This window comes from Macadamia integrifolia, chromosome 12 (genome assembly GCF_013358625.1).
Source record: "Macadamia integrifolia cultivar HAES 741 chromosome 12, SCU_Mint_v3, whole genome shotgun sequence".
Lineage (NCBI taxonomy): Eukaryota > Viridiplantae > Streptophyta > Magnoliopsida > Proteales > Proteaceae > Macadamia > Macadamia integrifolia.
Genome location: NC_056568.1, coordinates 26,879,535 through 26,893,991, shown reverse-complemented (window position 1 = coordinate 26,893,991; position 14,457 = coordinate 26,879,535). Strand labels below are relative to the sequence as shown.

Sequence of the window (14,457 nt, the reverse complement as noted above, 5' to 3'; positions counted from 1 at the left end):
TTTTTTTTTTTTTTTTTTTGATACCTAGTGTGTCCGGATGTTTGACTCGACTAGTCCCTGGGGTCACTGTGATACCGCTTACATGGGACTGGGTTAGTCCGAGACAAAAACTCTCATGCGGTGGCCCCAAGAAGTTAGGTGCAGTGGCGAAGGTTTGATCAGGGGACCTTGCTTCCTGAGGCGGAGTACCGTGTCCCCTCCAAACCAAACTACCACTAGATGGTATAAAAAGAAATAGAAAAGGAAGGCATGGGAAACCAATAATATAAGAACTATAAACTGCAACTATATTAGAAAAAGATACATAACCATTACATCTATTTCCGTATGGTGCTTTTCCTCATTTATGAGTACAATCACCTAAGTGGGGGAAAAAGGTGGAGGCTGGAGAATAGCTGTTAACATAAAAGAGTCACGAGTTGACTCAGTTTAAGACCCTGAGTTGAGTAATACTAAAGCCAAATAGCGCCTGCATCTTTGAGCATTCTTGTTAATGAGCCATTGAGATGGAGGGTCATGACTTCATTAGCTGAACCCACCAGTTTACCTCCTATGAACACAGCAGGTACAGAAGGGTTACACCCAAGCCTCAAGAGTGCCCACTCCATCTCTCTCCCTCTTGAATCCTCATCAAGCTCGTAAATTGCAGGGCTCACCCCAAGTTCATAAAACAATCTCTTGATAGCATGACACATGCAGCAGGAGCTCTTGCTGAAGATTGCCACTGCCTTCTGTGAAGCCAATCTGGACACCCTATCCATTCTTAGAGAGAGAGAGAGAGAGAGAGGACAATTGAGTGATGATGGGTTTTGTAGAAACTGAATACTGAAGGCTATGAGTATATTGAGAACTTGAGATGATGGGTTTTGTTGCACTGAACAGTTAAGGTTCTGAGTGTGGGCTTGGAAGTGAAGAGTTGCCAAGAGAGCTTATTTATAAAGCTGGAGAAGGGTGGTGGGTTGGATTGTTTAATTAGAAAATTAAAAAGAAATAAAGGTTTCTAAAGAAATAAGGTTGGGGGGAGGTGGGTCATGGGTGGATTCCATATAGACTCTTATCATTTGGTGAATGTGACACAGTGGTCCCTCTATCTGATGTTTTTATGCTTTACTACAAATAGAATGTCAAGTTGCAACAATATCCATAAAGAGTTATATGGAAACAGGAACCTTATCTCATGAATTCTTAGATGGACCAGGTTTTAATTTAGATCATATAGGGGTTATCCAGTAGAGACTAGAGAGTAAAACTACTTTTTCTCTTCCCATATCTAAATATTCCTGAAATTCAATGAAAACAAAGGCCAAAAAGAAAAAGGAAAAAATAAAATAACCACCATAACAAAGTCAACAATCATGCAACAACTTTTATCAGAAAAAAGAAAGAAGAAAATCATGCAAGAACATACAAGGTCAACAAGTGAACCGGATTGATGGTTTTGATTTTAACCCAAAATTTTCTAGCCCTAATTGATATGGTTGCCCTTTTCTTCATCCTCGAACGCCCACTAGAGTTGTCGCACCCCGATTTTAATATCATTTATTGGGATTCGGGTAGAACTTGTCAGAATAATCTTTAGGATCAACATGTTGAGTCGTTAAACATTATACACAAACTAATATGTTCGACAAGAAACTCAAACCTGGAGATCCATAACATTAGTCAAAAATCTTCTCGAATGCTCTTCTTTCCTTCTTGTCGGTCTTGTCTGCTCCCTTCTTTATTCAATCACTAGGTTAACAACTAATGGGTATTACTACCATTATATATATTGAGAGTAGATATCACTAATGGGTGATGCGGTTTAATTTGGGTTAGTTTTGGGCTGATCATTTTCCAACTGAACCAGCACAGTCTCCCAAAGTTCTTCTCAACCTAGAATAAATTAGGGTCAGCATCTGTTCTAGGTATTTTCTATTGAACAGCTAAGATATTTGGGGTAGTAGATCCTCCTATTGTTTCTATCAATCAATTTCAGCCCGCAAATTCCGGATAAAATCCATATTCCTAATAAGGTCGGTTACATGGAAGCCCTTCTATTGCTTTGGTATAAAATCCTTTCATAGATCATTAGTTATTAACTTTTGGAATTATGCTTCTTTATTAGACCTTTAGCAATGGAATCCTAGGCAAGATCATGAATTATTGCATCTCCAAAGCTATTCAATTCCACCTTCTTCTCTATTGAGAACCTTATAATTTGTAAGAATCAAGTTTAATTCACAGTTTGGCTACTAGCTTGCCTTGCCACGTAAGTACTCAACCATAAAAGCTCAAGAGAGGTGGCTTAGGTTGGCTGATTCGAATAACCAAACAGTACTCTTTGATTTGATCTTTGACATGCATGCCCATGTCCATGTTAATGTTAGTTAACGTTAGACATGAACATATAAATGGATGTGTTGATTGTTATTGGTGAAGTCTGATTTCAATTTAATCTAAGAAGAATTGGTGATTTTTTCCTTAATAACAATGATCTTGTTGATCACCGACGAGTAGGTTGTGGGGGTTACAGGGAGCAGGTTGCCCCATGTCCAGGGGTTTTGTATGGGGCAAAGCTTCGATCGAAAATTTTTAGGAGTCGTTTATACTAAAGGTAATTTTGTACTTTCAAGGATTAGGGTTCTCTATGTAATGCGCGAGACGCTATATATAGGAAAGGTTATCTCATAAGGAGATAAGGTGGTAGGGTTTTGTAACTTCTTTATCAAAATAGTGAAAGCTTTGATTATCACTCGACTATGAATGTAACTCATAGGTTGTTCTACTAAGGTTGTTAATTCCTAGCATTGGTCTTGGCATGGCAATTATGACATACCTATGATGTAGTATGGATATGTATCATGAATGGCATACCATGCATGCATATAATATGAGATGGAAAGGGAGAGAGAAGTTGGATAAGGAAGACTTGTAAATGTGGGAGTGAGTGGGAGGATGCGAATGTAAACTTTAGAGGGATATTAGATAAGAAAACGAAATGAGAAGAGAAGAGGCACAGAGACGAATAGTGGCATCACATAGAGGTCATTAGAAAGAAGAGAAAAAGGAGGGGATCATGGAGGTGTGGAGGAGAGGAAGGATATAGTATAGGGTATAGTAGAAATTGATGTTTTGATTCCTCATCACCATCGTCATCATCAATCCTGTGTATGTCTCTCCTTCTAAGTAAAGCTAAAATTCTTTCTGTAGGTTGTGACTTGTGAGGTATTGGGTTATGCCAACCTCCCAATAATGTACCGCTTTAAAGCTAGAAATTCCATGGCCCCTCTCTCTCTCTCTCTCTCTCTCTCTCATATGTGATAGCATATATGTGATTGTATATGTCGTGATATTCTCTAAATCCTTAATAGTCAAATTAAACTTAACAAATTGTCGTCACTATCCATGTGGCAAGCAATTAATGGTAGACATGGATGGATCCATATAGTAGGGGATGCAACATTTTTTTTTTTTTTTGGTAGAAGGGATGCAACATTTACAAGAGGCAAAAGGTCCATGGTGCATGGCCATGCATATATAACCGTTGAATTGGGGATTAGGGTTTATGACGCACTCCCCCCACCTCCATCCGATGGTTGTGTGTGCACGAAACCTTTCTTTTTAATAGGCTTATATATATATATATATATATATATTGTCAATCTCTAGTTATTCAAAGGATTAAAGTTGTTGTTTTCTTTAACTTTATTTATTATTATTTTTTTTTTTTAAGGGAGAGAGGGGGGAAGGAAGAGGTTAGATATGTCACTGATTTTACTAGAGTTAACGGCTCAACGGGCATAAGAGAATCTTCCAAATAAGAAAAGAGAGAGATAAATACATATTTGAATATACCGCTAACATACTTAGCCTTTTTTCTATATTATTTTATTTTTTACTGGATCAAATGCCACTAACTTTGTTATTTTTCAACACCCACTCTCATGGAAAGCTTCGACTTTAAATTATGAATAAACATAAGAACAACTGACTCAGGTCATGGAAATCCTAGCCTTGATCCACCTACCAATTGCAGACCCAACATTGGGCCTATCGGCCAGAGGAAGGGATTGGGCTAGCTGGCCAGACTTGCAATGTCATTGAGCTCAACACCATATCGTAGAGTCCACTTGGCAAGTATGTTCAACACCCTTAAAGTCAACTCAATTGAGTCAACGATTTAGCTCACCTTGACTTTCATGGATTGGGATAATGGGATGATCCAAGATTCAAAAAGGAGAAAGAAAAAACAAAAGAAGGTGAAGGGCTGTTAGTTGGTATGGTCATGGTGAGTGGCGCGTTTTTTGGGGGTATTTTAGATCCAATGTCATGAGTTTGAGGGCATTTCACACATTCATGAATATAGAGTGGGAGTAATAATTCCAACTATGTGGTCTATTGTATTATTACTATCAGTGAAATTTTTTCCGAATTTCATTGCAAAAGATTAAGATACTAAGTGGCAATGTTGTGTGGAAAATTTGATGGAATTTTAAAGTTCCTCCAAAGGTTTTATGAAAATACATGGTTCAGTCACATGTGTGTCGTAATTGTATTCTTGGAATAAAAAAATTTGTATTCTTGGAATAGTAGAGCAATTATTTTTGAATCACGTTATGTCTATCAAGATTGGTTTGCATCATATGTAACTATAAGATCATTTTCTAGCTTCAGATTGCTTTTTCATGCATGGATTATTAAACGAGCTAAGTAGATCTTCTAGTTTGCCAAAGTTGGTCAAATATTTTCAACAGATGCTATATTGTGTGGGAAATTTTAAAAGCAACGCAATGCTAGAGTATTTAAGGTCACTTTACCTTCCTTCACACCTTGGATTTTTATAGTGAACAGAAATGTGGAGGAAGCTTCAACTTTGATCCTAAGAGAGGTATCAATGGGAGCACAAAGAGAGAGAGAGAGAGAGAGAGAGAGAGAGAGAGAGAGAGCTATTTTATCATTAACCGTTCATTTCCATCTAATTGGAGATACTACAACACAGAAGTTTTGAAGAGAGGGCGATACTTAAAAACGTAACTATGAGCCACGACTTTAGAAGTGAAATGAGACCGTAGTAACTGGAAGGAGTTTGACCTTCCAGTTTGACTGTGATGGGCAAGCATTCAAAAATCTCTAAAACCTTAATTAAACCCTAGACGAAGAAGACAACCCCGTTCCCTCTGCATCACGAAATGTCTCATCGACGATTTCTCATCAATTTTCGTAGAACTCCGACCTTGTTCTCCTCATCTGGTTTTCATCACGATTGTTTGCCCTCTGCATCGCAGACGCGTTTCATTTTCTCCACATCTGCTCTCGATGGGTCTTGGTTGAACAAGATCAAAGGTGTCTTTACAGGCGAACAGACCACTACTACTCCTCAAACTCAAGTCACTTCCCAATCATTCACCCTCCTTAGTAAGTACTCGTCTCCTGCATTGCAAATCATCTATCTGCCACATTCATTTGATTTTTGGCGGCCATTTTGATTCCTCTTTAATGGGTTATCAGTCGGTGTTAATTTGTTACATTCCAAGTAGTTATAAGATTTTGGGGTTGCAGAGTTCGCCGATGAACTGAAGACTGCGAGGAAAGCGGGGCAATTCAAGCAATTCGTAGTGGGTCGTGGCAGTGAGGCGACATTTTCTGACGCATTTGGGAAGCAGGAAGCAATTATTAGATATCTTGGAACTCTTGATTCTACTGGAGAGGTCAGTCCTTTAATTGTATGCTCTCATGTTTGAAGCGTTGTAGAATTAAATGGAAGGTATTTGTTGGATCTCTCTTGTTGCACCTGTAGTGTTGTTGGGAACTTGTAAGAAATTAGTATGCCAAGAAATGTGTGTAAGATTTATCTGAAATCGAGTTGTAGTCGTTTATCACCAAAATGTTCTCATGAAGTTGAAATAGAAACTCACAGTACCAAAATATGTCATCTTGTACTATTGGAATAGTAGGCAGTAGAGTTGAGTCTTATCAAAGATACTGTCCTTAAGGTTTTTAAACGCCCCAAATTTGTGCAGACCTGGTTGATCATGTGTTCATACTTCCAAGGCAAAACATCTCTCTATTCACATGAGGTGCACTCCTAAATATGATTGCATAGAAAGCCTGAGAGCTATACATAGTAAAAAAATACGATCCAAATACTGATTTTGACGATATAGAAACAAACACTGGCCACAGAGATAGAGTTCAAACACAGAATTAGAACAGTCTGAATACAGTAACAAAAGCAATTTTAGAGAACGAGAGCACTCACAGTATGCAGTTCCAAAGAATAGAACCATTGTCAGTGTGTTGTTGTTCATATGTAAGAATTTCTAAAATTTTAAATGTATATGCTGTATATATGTTGTACATAAACAGATGTGTCTATATGTGTACATGCATCTGTACTCAAACAAACATGTCTATCATGTAATTCCTTAATTGTCTGGAGCTGGTTTCTCAAATAAATACTTGATTGGGTTTCTTTCCAGAAATTAACAGCGCAGGATGATCTATCATGTAATTCCTTAACTGTCTTGTGGCCCGCCAGCAATGGGTATCTGAGTTGATTGGAGACTTCATGGGGTATGAGGGTAGCTTATATGGTCCCACCTGGAAAAGAGACATGTAATTCCTTAATTGTCTGGAGCTGGTTTCTCAAATAAATACTTGATTGGGTTTCTTTCCAGAAATTAACAGCGCAGGATGATCTATCATGTAATTCCTTAACTGTCTTGTGGCCCGCCAGCAATGGGTATCTGAGTTGATTGGAGACTTCATGGGGTATGAGGGTAGCTTATATGGTCCCACCTGGAAAAGAGCCTTTAACTATGTGATCCAACACCTTTTGAATCCATGGCCTACTCTGACTGCCTTACTGAGCAGACACCTGCTTTCGAAAAGTGTGCTATTGTGTGTTGAATATGTGATCTTTGTCCTAACAAACAAACTCGAGCCATCAATGGAAGTGTCAGACAGAACATTATAAAAGCAAAAATAAATTGCAGAGATCCATTGAACGGTTGTTTATCCTAGCTTTGGTTTATGTTGGGCTGGAAATTATGCATGTTGGGTATTGATAATCACAAGCTGATCGAACTGGAGCTCAACAACTGGATCAGGATCATCTTGGACTGATCCAACAAGCATTACACAAAACATCACCTACTCCCCTGTTATTATTGTATTGACCCACTGCAGATCCCCCCATCTCCTCAGTTGTTTAGAACGGTACTGGCTGGGGTAGATCTACAAATTGATTCTGACCCTGATCCCTTGATTATTTCCATTTTTTAATTTTTTTGGCTCTTTTTATTTGTTTTACATTCTAGTTGGATGTTTGCTTCTATAACAATAATACTTGGACATGCTTATGAAGGAGGAAGTATGCAACCAAGTCCCCTGCTTTCCCTTATATTTTTATGATGTGGGATTAAGAGTAGATTTGACCCACCATTTATTCCTCCATTTTAAGATGGTTAAGGACATATGAAATCACTTCTTATATTCTTCGACCTTCACTAGGGTTTTTTCTTTGTTAATGAATAATCATATTAGAGCTGACCTCCCAATGGAGAAGGGAATCCTGTCCTTGGGTGAACTCATAAAAAGTACAGCTCTTTATGCTGCACTTGTCCAAAGAGTTTTAAAATGTGGTTGTGGGATCACATTTTGAGAAATAAGAGAGAACTGGTTTATCCACCTGCTTCTTACATTTGTTTAACACAACCCAACTTTCCCTGATCTTCAAATTGAAGCTAGATGGCAAATGGCAAAACTACCAAGCAACCTATCAAAGTGGCATCATCTATGAATGGAACATAGATGGTCTCTCAAAATACAATATAATAAACAAATTACAAGAAATGACAATGTTAAGCAATGCTTACTGAATCAAAGCAACCTCCGACAGAGCTGTAGGAGACCTAATAATATCTGGATTTACTGGACAACTCAAATGTTGGTGGGACAATGTTCTCACCACAGAACAAAAATAAGACATCCTAGATTCTGTCCAAACTTCAACAAATGGAACCCTCGTCTCTCTCTCTCTCTCTTTCACAGATTTTTGGTCCTCATAGCATTTGCAGTATGTAGAATGTTGAGGAAATTTGGCAATTAATATGTATGCCACCATGTGAAAACTTTTATCATTAGAGTTGTACATGTGTGATGGGTTTTTTTTTTTTCTTGATTCATTATATGCAGAATCTCCAAACCAGTCAAAAGAAAGATGCGGCAAAACATTGTAATTGTACAATTGCTGATGTTGAGAATGCCTTGTCAAAGTTTACATGGGCTAAAGAAGCGCAGAAAAAGATAGAAAAGTTAAAGGAGGAAGGTAAACCAATGCCAAAGTCTTTGGCTGAGGTATTACTTCTCATTCCATTTTGTCTTGATTTTTCCATCTTAATGAGCTGTTGAAAGAGTTTCTAGTTCTTGGGTATTGTGATTTTTATACATAAAATGATAGTCCCCATCTTTAGAGAACATTGAGGCATGTGGTCACTTGCAGGAATGGCTCCAATTCTAGGAACCTAAGATACCTTTGCCATTAATATTGATGTGCTCGATCATTATATGTTGTCATATATCTTCTAGACCACCTGCTTTTTTCCATTCGTCCAATAATGTTGTAGGTCAATGATTTGGTCAACTATAATGGATCTTGATTGGGGGTTTCTCTGGATATTCTTTTCCCTTGATGTATATTTAAGAAATTTGATGACTTAGATCTACAATTTAATAACTGAAATGTTTGACTTGAACCTTATGTTTTCCCCTCATTGTTTAGTCAATTCAGCCATTCAATGTTCATTGTTATTATCATCATTATTATATATTAGATAGGTATCCATGTAAAAATGGATAGTGATGTTTCCGAAAATCACAAGATAAATCTGAGCCATCCATTTTTATGGTTTCTTTAATCTAATCCGTATGTCCCCCCTCTGAGTAGGGAGAGTGCACAGTAATGTCTAGAGAATTGATACACATGCATAGACATAAAAAGTATGTGTGCCAATATAAAATGGGTATTTGATTGAATTAGACTCGGAAATTTGACACGTGGTGAATCTAGACCATGCCCTCTCTATCCAATGTGCTCTCAATCCAACTGTTGGAATAGACATATCATCTGTCCATGTGACAAGTAATAACTTGTGACATTTGGAAAAATAACGGAACTTTGTGACAACAACAGCAACAAAAACAACAACTACAACAACAAAAATAATAATAATAATATTAATATTAATAAAAAAAAAAAAAAAAAAAAATCTAGGAAGCATGATAAACTAGGAGTGTGGCTGTATAGGGCATCTCAACTCTTTTCACCGCATTCAAAATGGTTTTTCCGATCAACTCCTGGTCGGATTCAGCCAGCTCTGGTGAAGCCTGATTGAACCCAAATATCTGAAGATGGGAAAACCTGTCTGGATGAAGGATGCTAGTCAACTGTTGGATTGGGTAGTTCGCTACAAATTTGCATGAATTTTGTCTTTGTTTGACCTGGAGATGCATGTTTGGTGCTCTGCCAAACTATTCGTGAAACTCCCACGTACTTAACTTGAACCAGAGAAACATTTCAGGCAGGACTAGGTTATCAGAAGGCATGTGTAATTCGTAACTGTCATTTTCTTTAATTCTTCTTTCTTACTGTATGGCCGCATCTTTTATCTACTTTGGAAATCAAATCTATAGATGCTAAAAGAGTTTACTCTCCACGCATGTGAACTGTCTTCTCTCTAATAAATACCTGATATTCCCATTATTAAATTAAAATGGAAAAAAATAAAATATGTTTTTCCCCCTATCCTAATTGTAGTCTTATGTTTTATAGGTGCAAAAGCTGATGGGATCAACACCATTAGATCTTGCCAGATCTAATTTGGCAAAGAGTGGACAAATAAGTAGGAATGCACTCTGCCCTTGTGGTTCCAAAAAGAGATATAAACGGTACCTGTCCCTCACTAATTTATGTTCTCGTTGTAAATATACAATAAACAAAGAGATTCAATCTGGTCGACTGTTACACTGTTAGAACCGGCTACCAATTAGTGCCCATGTGGTGCATATAAATGGAAGAAGACTGCCTCCTTCTGGCATGCATCCACCGGTTGATATGAATAACCTATTAAAAGTTTTGAACATTTCTCATCACAGAATGTCGAGAACTCAGAAGAGTTTGCATATGGCCTGTTGTTGCCGTGCTCATGTCATTTCTTCCAGAAACATGTTTTTGGGGCATAAGCTAATCCTTTTTTTATTTTTTTCTTTCTTTCAAATATCATGAAGGTGCTGCGGAAAAGACTAAAGATGAAGAGACCAGGTAAATGTGTTGGTGGTGCTCTGTCATAGGAAAGGGATGGTAAGAAACGGATTGCAATGTGACCATCATCTGCTACTGTTCTGTGGGATTCCTGAGTTATCTTCTATCCTAACACGAGGAATGACAGTAACCCCCAACCCCTTACTGAGCCCTCAGTAAAACAAACCTCCTATTCTCATCAGACTCATCTCACCTGTAAAGCAGCTAGAAATAAGAAAAGGTCAAGCAAGTTGTTTGATGTTTAATGCTGACTCTAAAATCCCTGCAGGGAAGTGATTTTATTCATGCAATGCTTTCCATAGATGAAAAAATAAATAAAAATGCAAGATTTTTTTAATGATATTACGGTTACTATGGCTATGTTTGGTTGCGAGGCAAGAGGAAGGGAAGTGAAATTTCTTAATAAAAAAAAAATTATAATCATTACTCCATGTGATCCTATGTGATTGTAAAAACTATTTCATTTTTTAACCCTATTTAGTAATGACAAATTTTGCATGTAATTTTTATGTTACATATTGTACGAAGTAAAGTGAACTTTAATAATCAAATATAGAATACTTTGAAGTTAATGATATAATCATATGAGGTAATGATTACAATCTTTTTTAAAGTATGAAAACTTTTCTTCCTTTTAATTCCCCTTTAACCAATTTATAATGCACCACTCAAATGGTTTCCCTGAATGTTTATATTGTTATTGTAATGTTTTCGTCATATATGGGTAACATTCAATCCTTTTATGAGTAAGCATTAGTTGAAGGATGTTGACTAGCTCGATTGGATGGTAGGTAATGAGTTTTTCAGTTAACGCATTAAAGCGTAAAGTATTAGATTATGCGTAGACTTGTTAGTAATTGAGCCTTATTATAGGAGAGGCTCAATTTTCTCTGTTTTAGGATTGACCTCTATGCACAATCTATAAATCGATAGCAATGCCCAATATTAATTGTTAACCCTAACCACTATAGGAAACAAAAAACAAAAAACAAAAAACAAAAAAACAAAAAAAAAAAAAAAAAAGAACATGTTGCCCCCGCCCTCTAGGGTACTAAAGATGCTCACACGCAATGACTTATACCTGTGCTGGCAAGGTTGCGTTCTCTTGCCCTAAAATTATATATACTATAATAATCATAATGAAAAATGTTATTATTATCAAAATTGGTAAAAAAAATGTAGTATTTTTTTTTTTTTCTCGTTTGGACAGCCTTATTCTTCTTTCTATGAGGGTAAGATCTATTCGTTTCAATAAATTTATTTATATTTATAAATATAGGGTCAACTGGATCGGGCTCAGACTGGGGATTCAGCCTAGACCCACTCTGACCTGACCCCGAATTTAGAAATTTTGACACTGGCCTAACCCACAGGTGAAAAGCCTAATAGGCCCTATCGGGGTTGAGGATGGGCTTGGTGAGCTCAGGCTCGTAAGGCCAAACTTGCACCTTAATTTGCATCCAACACAATATACTTGGTGTCCAACATGGGTGGATCTCACAAGTGAAATTGCAGCCCTAGGAAATCACAATAAAAGAAGCTCCAAAATGTCAAAAAACATACAATATTGCCTCTTGGTTGTTCTGTTATGAATGAAACTATTGCAATTCAAGAAACTCTTCCTATTTCTAACCACATCAGGTACCTATTTTCTATTAAAACATGAGCACATTACATCAGATTATTTTTGTCAATTTCAATCAAATGGTAACAGAGTATTACTTTGCAACAATATTAAAGTCCATAAATGGTCAATATTTTGTTTTTATTATTATAAACTGGTTAAATAAAATGGGAAAAACTGAACAAAATAATACCACTTGAAGGTTCAACCCTGAACCTTAAAGCTTTCTGTAGAGATGACTTAAGGTATATTAAATGACATTCATAGTCCCAAATAATTAATGTGGGACCATACCGTTATAAGTCTCAACATCTCAATAGCTAAGCAACTGATTAATTGCTTCCCACGACTACCCAGAAAGGAAATTTTATCATACAAGAATAGTACTGTATCAGAATATTCTTTTAACTCGTTTTTTCATGTGGATAAATGATTTGGTCATTCTAATCATTTGATAGATGAAGAATTCCATTAGTAAACCTTAAGTTGAATTGGGTGATCAATCTCAATCATATGACCCTTAATTTTTTTTTTTTTTTTTTTTTTTTTTTTTTTTAAGATTTAACATAATAAAATAATTTTTAAATTAATATATTGATATTTTGACACATTTGCATTCTACCATAAAAGACACATTTGTATAAATATTAAGCCATAATTAGATAACGATGTAGATAATATATCTAACAATTGCTTCCTCATACTAAAAAATATTGTTTAGTTTATAGATGACTCCCCACTCTCCCTCCCAATTAAGAAGAGAAATTAAAACTATTTTCCAATAAAAAATAAAGAAAGAGAAAGACGGAGAGTTCTTACTCTTGGTGGACATGGCTCCAAGCTTGCCATCCTTCAGGAACTATAATATTAGAGAATTCAGTTCCATACCAAATTACTCTAGAATAAGCTCCATAAGCTCTACCAAGATAGGTATGTGTGTTACCATTTCCAAACACTCTACCACCTTTAAATACAAATCCACTGTTGTCATTTGCCGAGTTTCGGCCTTGAGCTGTAATAAATCCTGGTATCTGGCCTCCAAAGCAAGGAAGAACCGATATTTGACATCCCTGCATGAAGGGAAAATAGAACAGAAAGATCAATAATAGAAGAAATTTATTTATTATAGTTAGTTTATAACAAAATAAATAAATAAATAAATAATAGCTCATTGAGACTTGACCCCAATTTCATTATGTATATACCTCATATATGGACTGGCCACTCCCCCAAATAAAATCCACAGTACCTTCAATAAGACAATTTTTAAAGTAATGGCGACCTTTTGCATCCCACAATGTATCTTGAAATCCAAAGAAGCTACATCCATGAAAAGATGATTTGTCACCAACTACTTCTACTGTAACTGACTGCAAATTAGAACTTCCATTGACTGGTCTCTGGTATTTATATGCATTCTGTTTATAACCACACAGAAAAAAGTAAGTATTTGATATAACTTAATCACCTAATAGTGATTGGTCATAGGCTGAAAGTGAATTAATTAAATGATCTAACAAAATAGAAAATGGTGAATGAGGAAGAAATAAAATTAAGTTTATTCACCTTGAATGCAATATTTTTTGCCACAAAATTGTCAGCAAATATGGTGAAAGTAGCACTCTTATCCGTAATTGTATGGGCATTCCATGAAATCATAGTGCTCTTAGGACTCTTTCCTTGAAGAATTATGCAGGGCTTGTCTATTGGGATCGTAACCTTCTCTCTTTATACATAAGATAGATAGATGAGATGAGAAAATTAAGGATTGAAGAACAACTGCTCATAGAGTTACTAGGGCTCCGTTTGGTATCGTTCTAAAAAAACGTTTCTGGAGTTTTTTTGTTCTATTGGAACGAAAAAACAGAATCTTCTGTTTGGTGCACTTATGGTCCGTTTCTGTTTTTTTGGAACAAAAAGTGAAAAAAAAAAAAACTAAAAAAACGAGATTGGATGGAACTCCAAAATGGAGTTCCGTCTTCCCAGTTTCGTTCCATTTTACAAAAAAAAAAAAGAGTTTCCGATAAAAATATGAAATTTTGAAACATCATTTTTTCGTTTAAAAACTGCATTTTGACACAGAAACTGAAATTTTCGTTTTTACACAAAACGGCGTTTCTGGAACAGAAACGATACCAAACGAAGCCTAGATAGCTTGAGTAAGAATATATATATATATATATATAAAGTTACCTATAAAATCCGGGACTAACGAGGATGCGAACCCATCGATCATTCTTCGAGGGAATGGAATTGATGGCAGCCTGAATTGTAGAAAAATTACCATGGCCAGCATATTTTATAACAGTGATGGTATATGCAACATTAGCACTACAACCACTAAAAGCTTGACCACCATTGCCCAACAAAGTGAAGATTAATATGCAAGTGAAGACAAATGGTGGAATGAGCCACATGTTTTTAGATGAATCTCTGATAGACTGACTCTTTAGAAAGAATAAATGAATCACTTTAATTCAACATCAATATTTAAGCTAAACCTCACTAGGCTTTCATCATTATTTTATTA

General features: G+C 36.2%; 3 protein-coding genes across 3 annotated transcripts; 1 reads left to right on the top strand and 2 right to left on the bottom strand.

The window, feature by feature from the left end:
- Window positions 1-266: 266 nt before the first annotated feature.
- Window positions 267-891, bottom strand: LOC122057450 (monothiol glutaredoxin-S10-like). Its single transcript, XM_042619561.1, has one exon. It carries the CDS (start codon window positions 759-761, stop codon window positions 453-455), a length of 309 nt encoding a protein of 102 aa, XP_042475495.1. The 5' UTR covers window positions 762-891; the 3' UTR covers window positions 267-452.
- A 4,183-nt stretch (window positions 892-5,074) lies between these two features.
- Window positions 5,075-10,643, top strand: LOC122057483 (protein translocase subunit SecA 1). The gene is made up of 5 exons (XM_042619600.1): window positions 5,075-5,397; window positions 5,542-5,690; window positions 8,179-8,340; window positions 9,815-9,930; window positions 10,270-10,643. The coding sequence occupies exons 1-5, from the start codon at window positions 5,172-5,174 to the stop codon at window positions 10,286-10,288; spliced, it is 672 nt and encodes a 223-aa protein (XP_042475534.1). The 5' UTR covers window positions 5,075-5,171; the 3' UTR covers window positions 10,289-10,643.
- A 2,099-nt stretch (window positions 10,644-12,742) lies between these two features.
- On the bottom strand, window positions 12,743-14,344 carry LOC122056905 (probable pectinesterase 55). Its single transcript, XM_042618877.1, has 4 exons — window positions 14,121-14,344; window positions 13,494-13,653; window positions 13,133-13,345; window positions 12,743-12,997 (listed from the first exon to the last, which is right to left on the bottom strand). The coding sequence occupies exons 1-4, from the start codon at window positions 14,342-14,344 to the stop codon at window positions 12,743-12,745; spliced, it is 852 nt and encodes a 283-aa protein (XP_042474811.1).
- Between the last annotated feature and the right edge of the window lie 113 nt (window positions 14,345-14,457).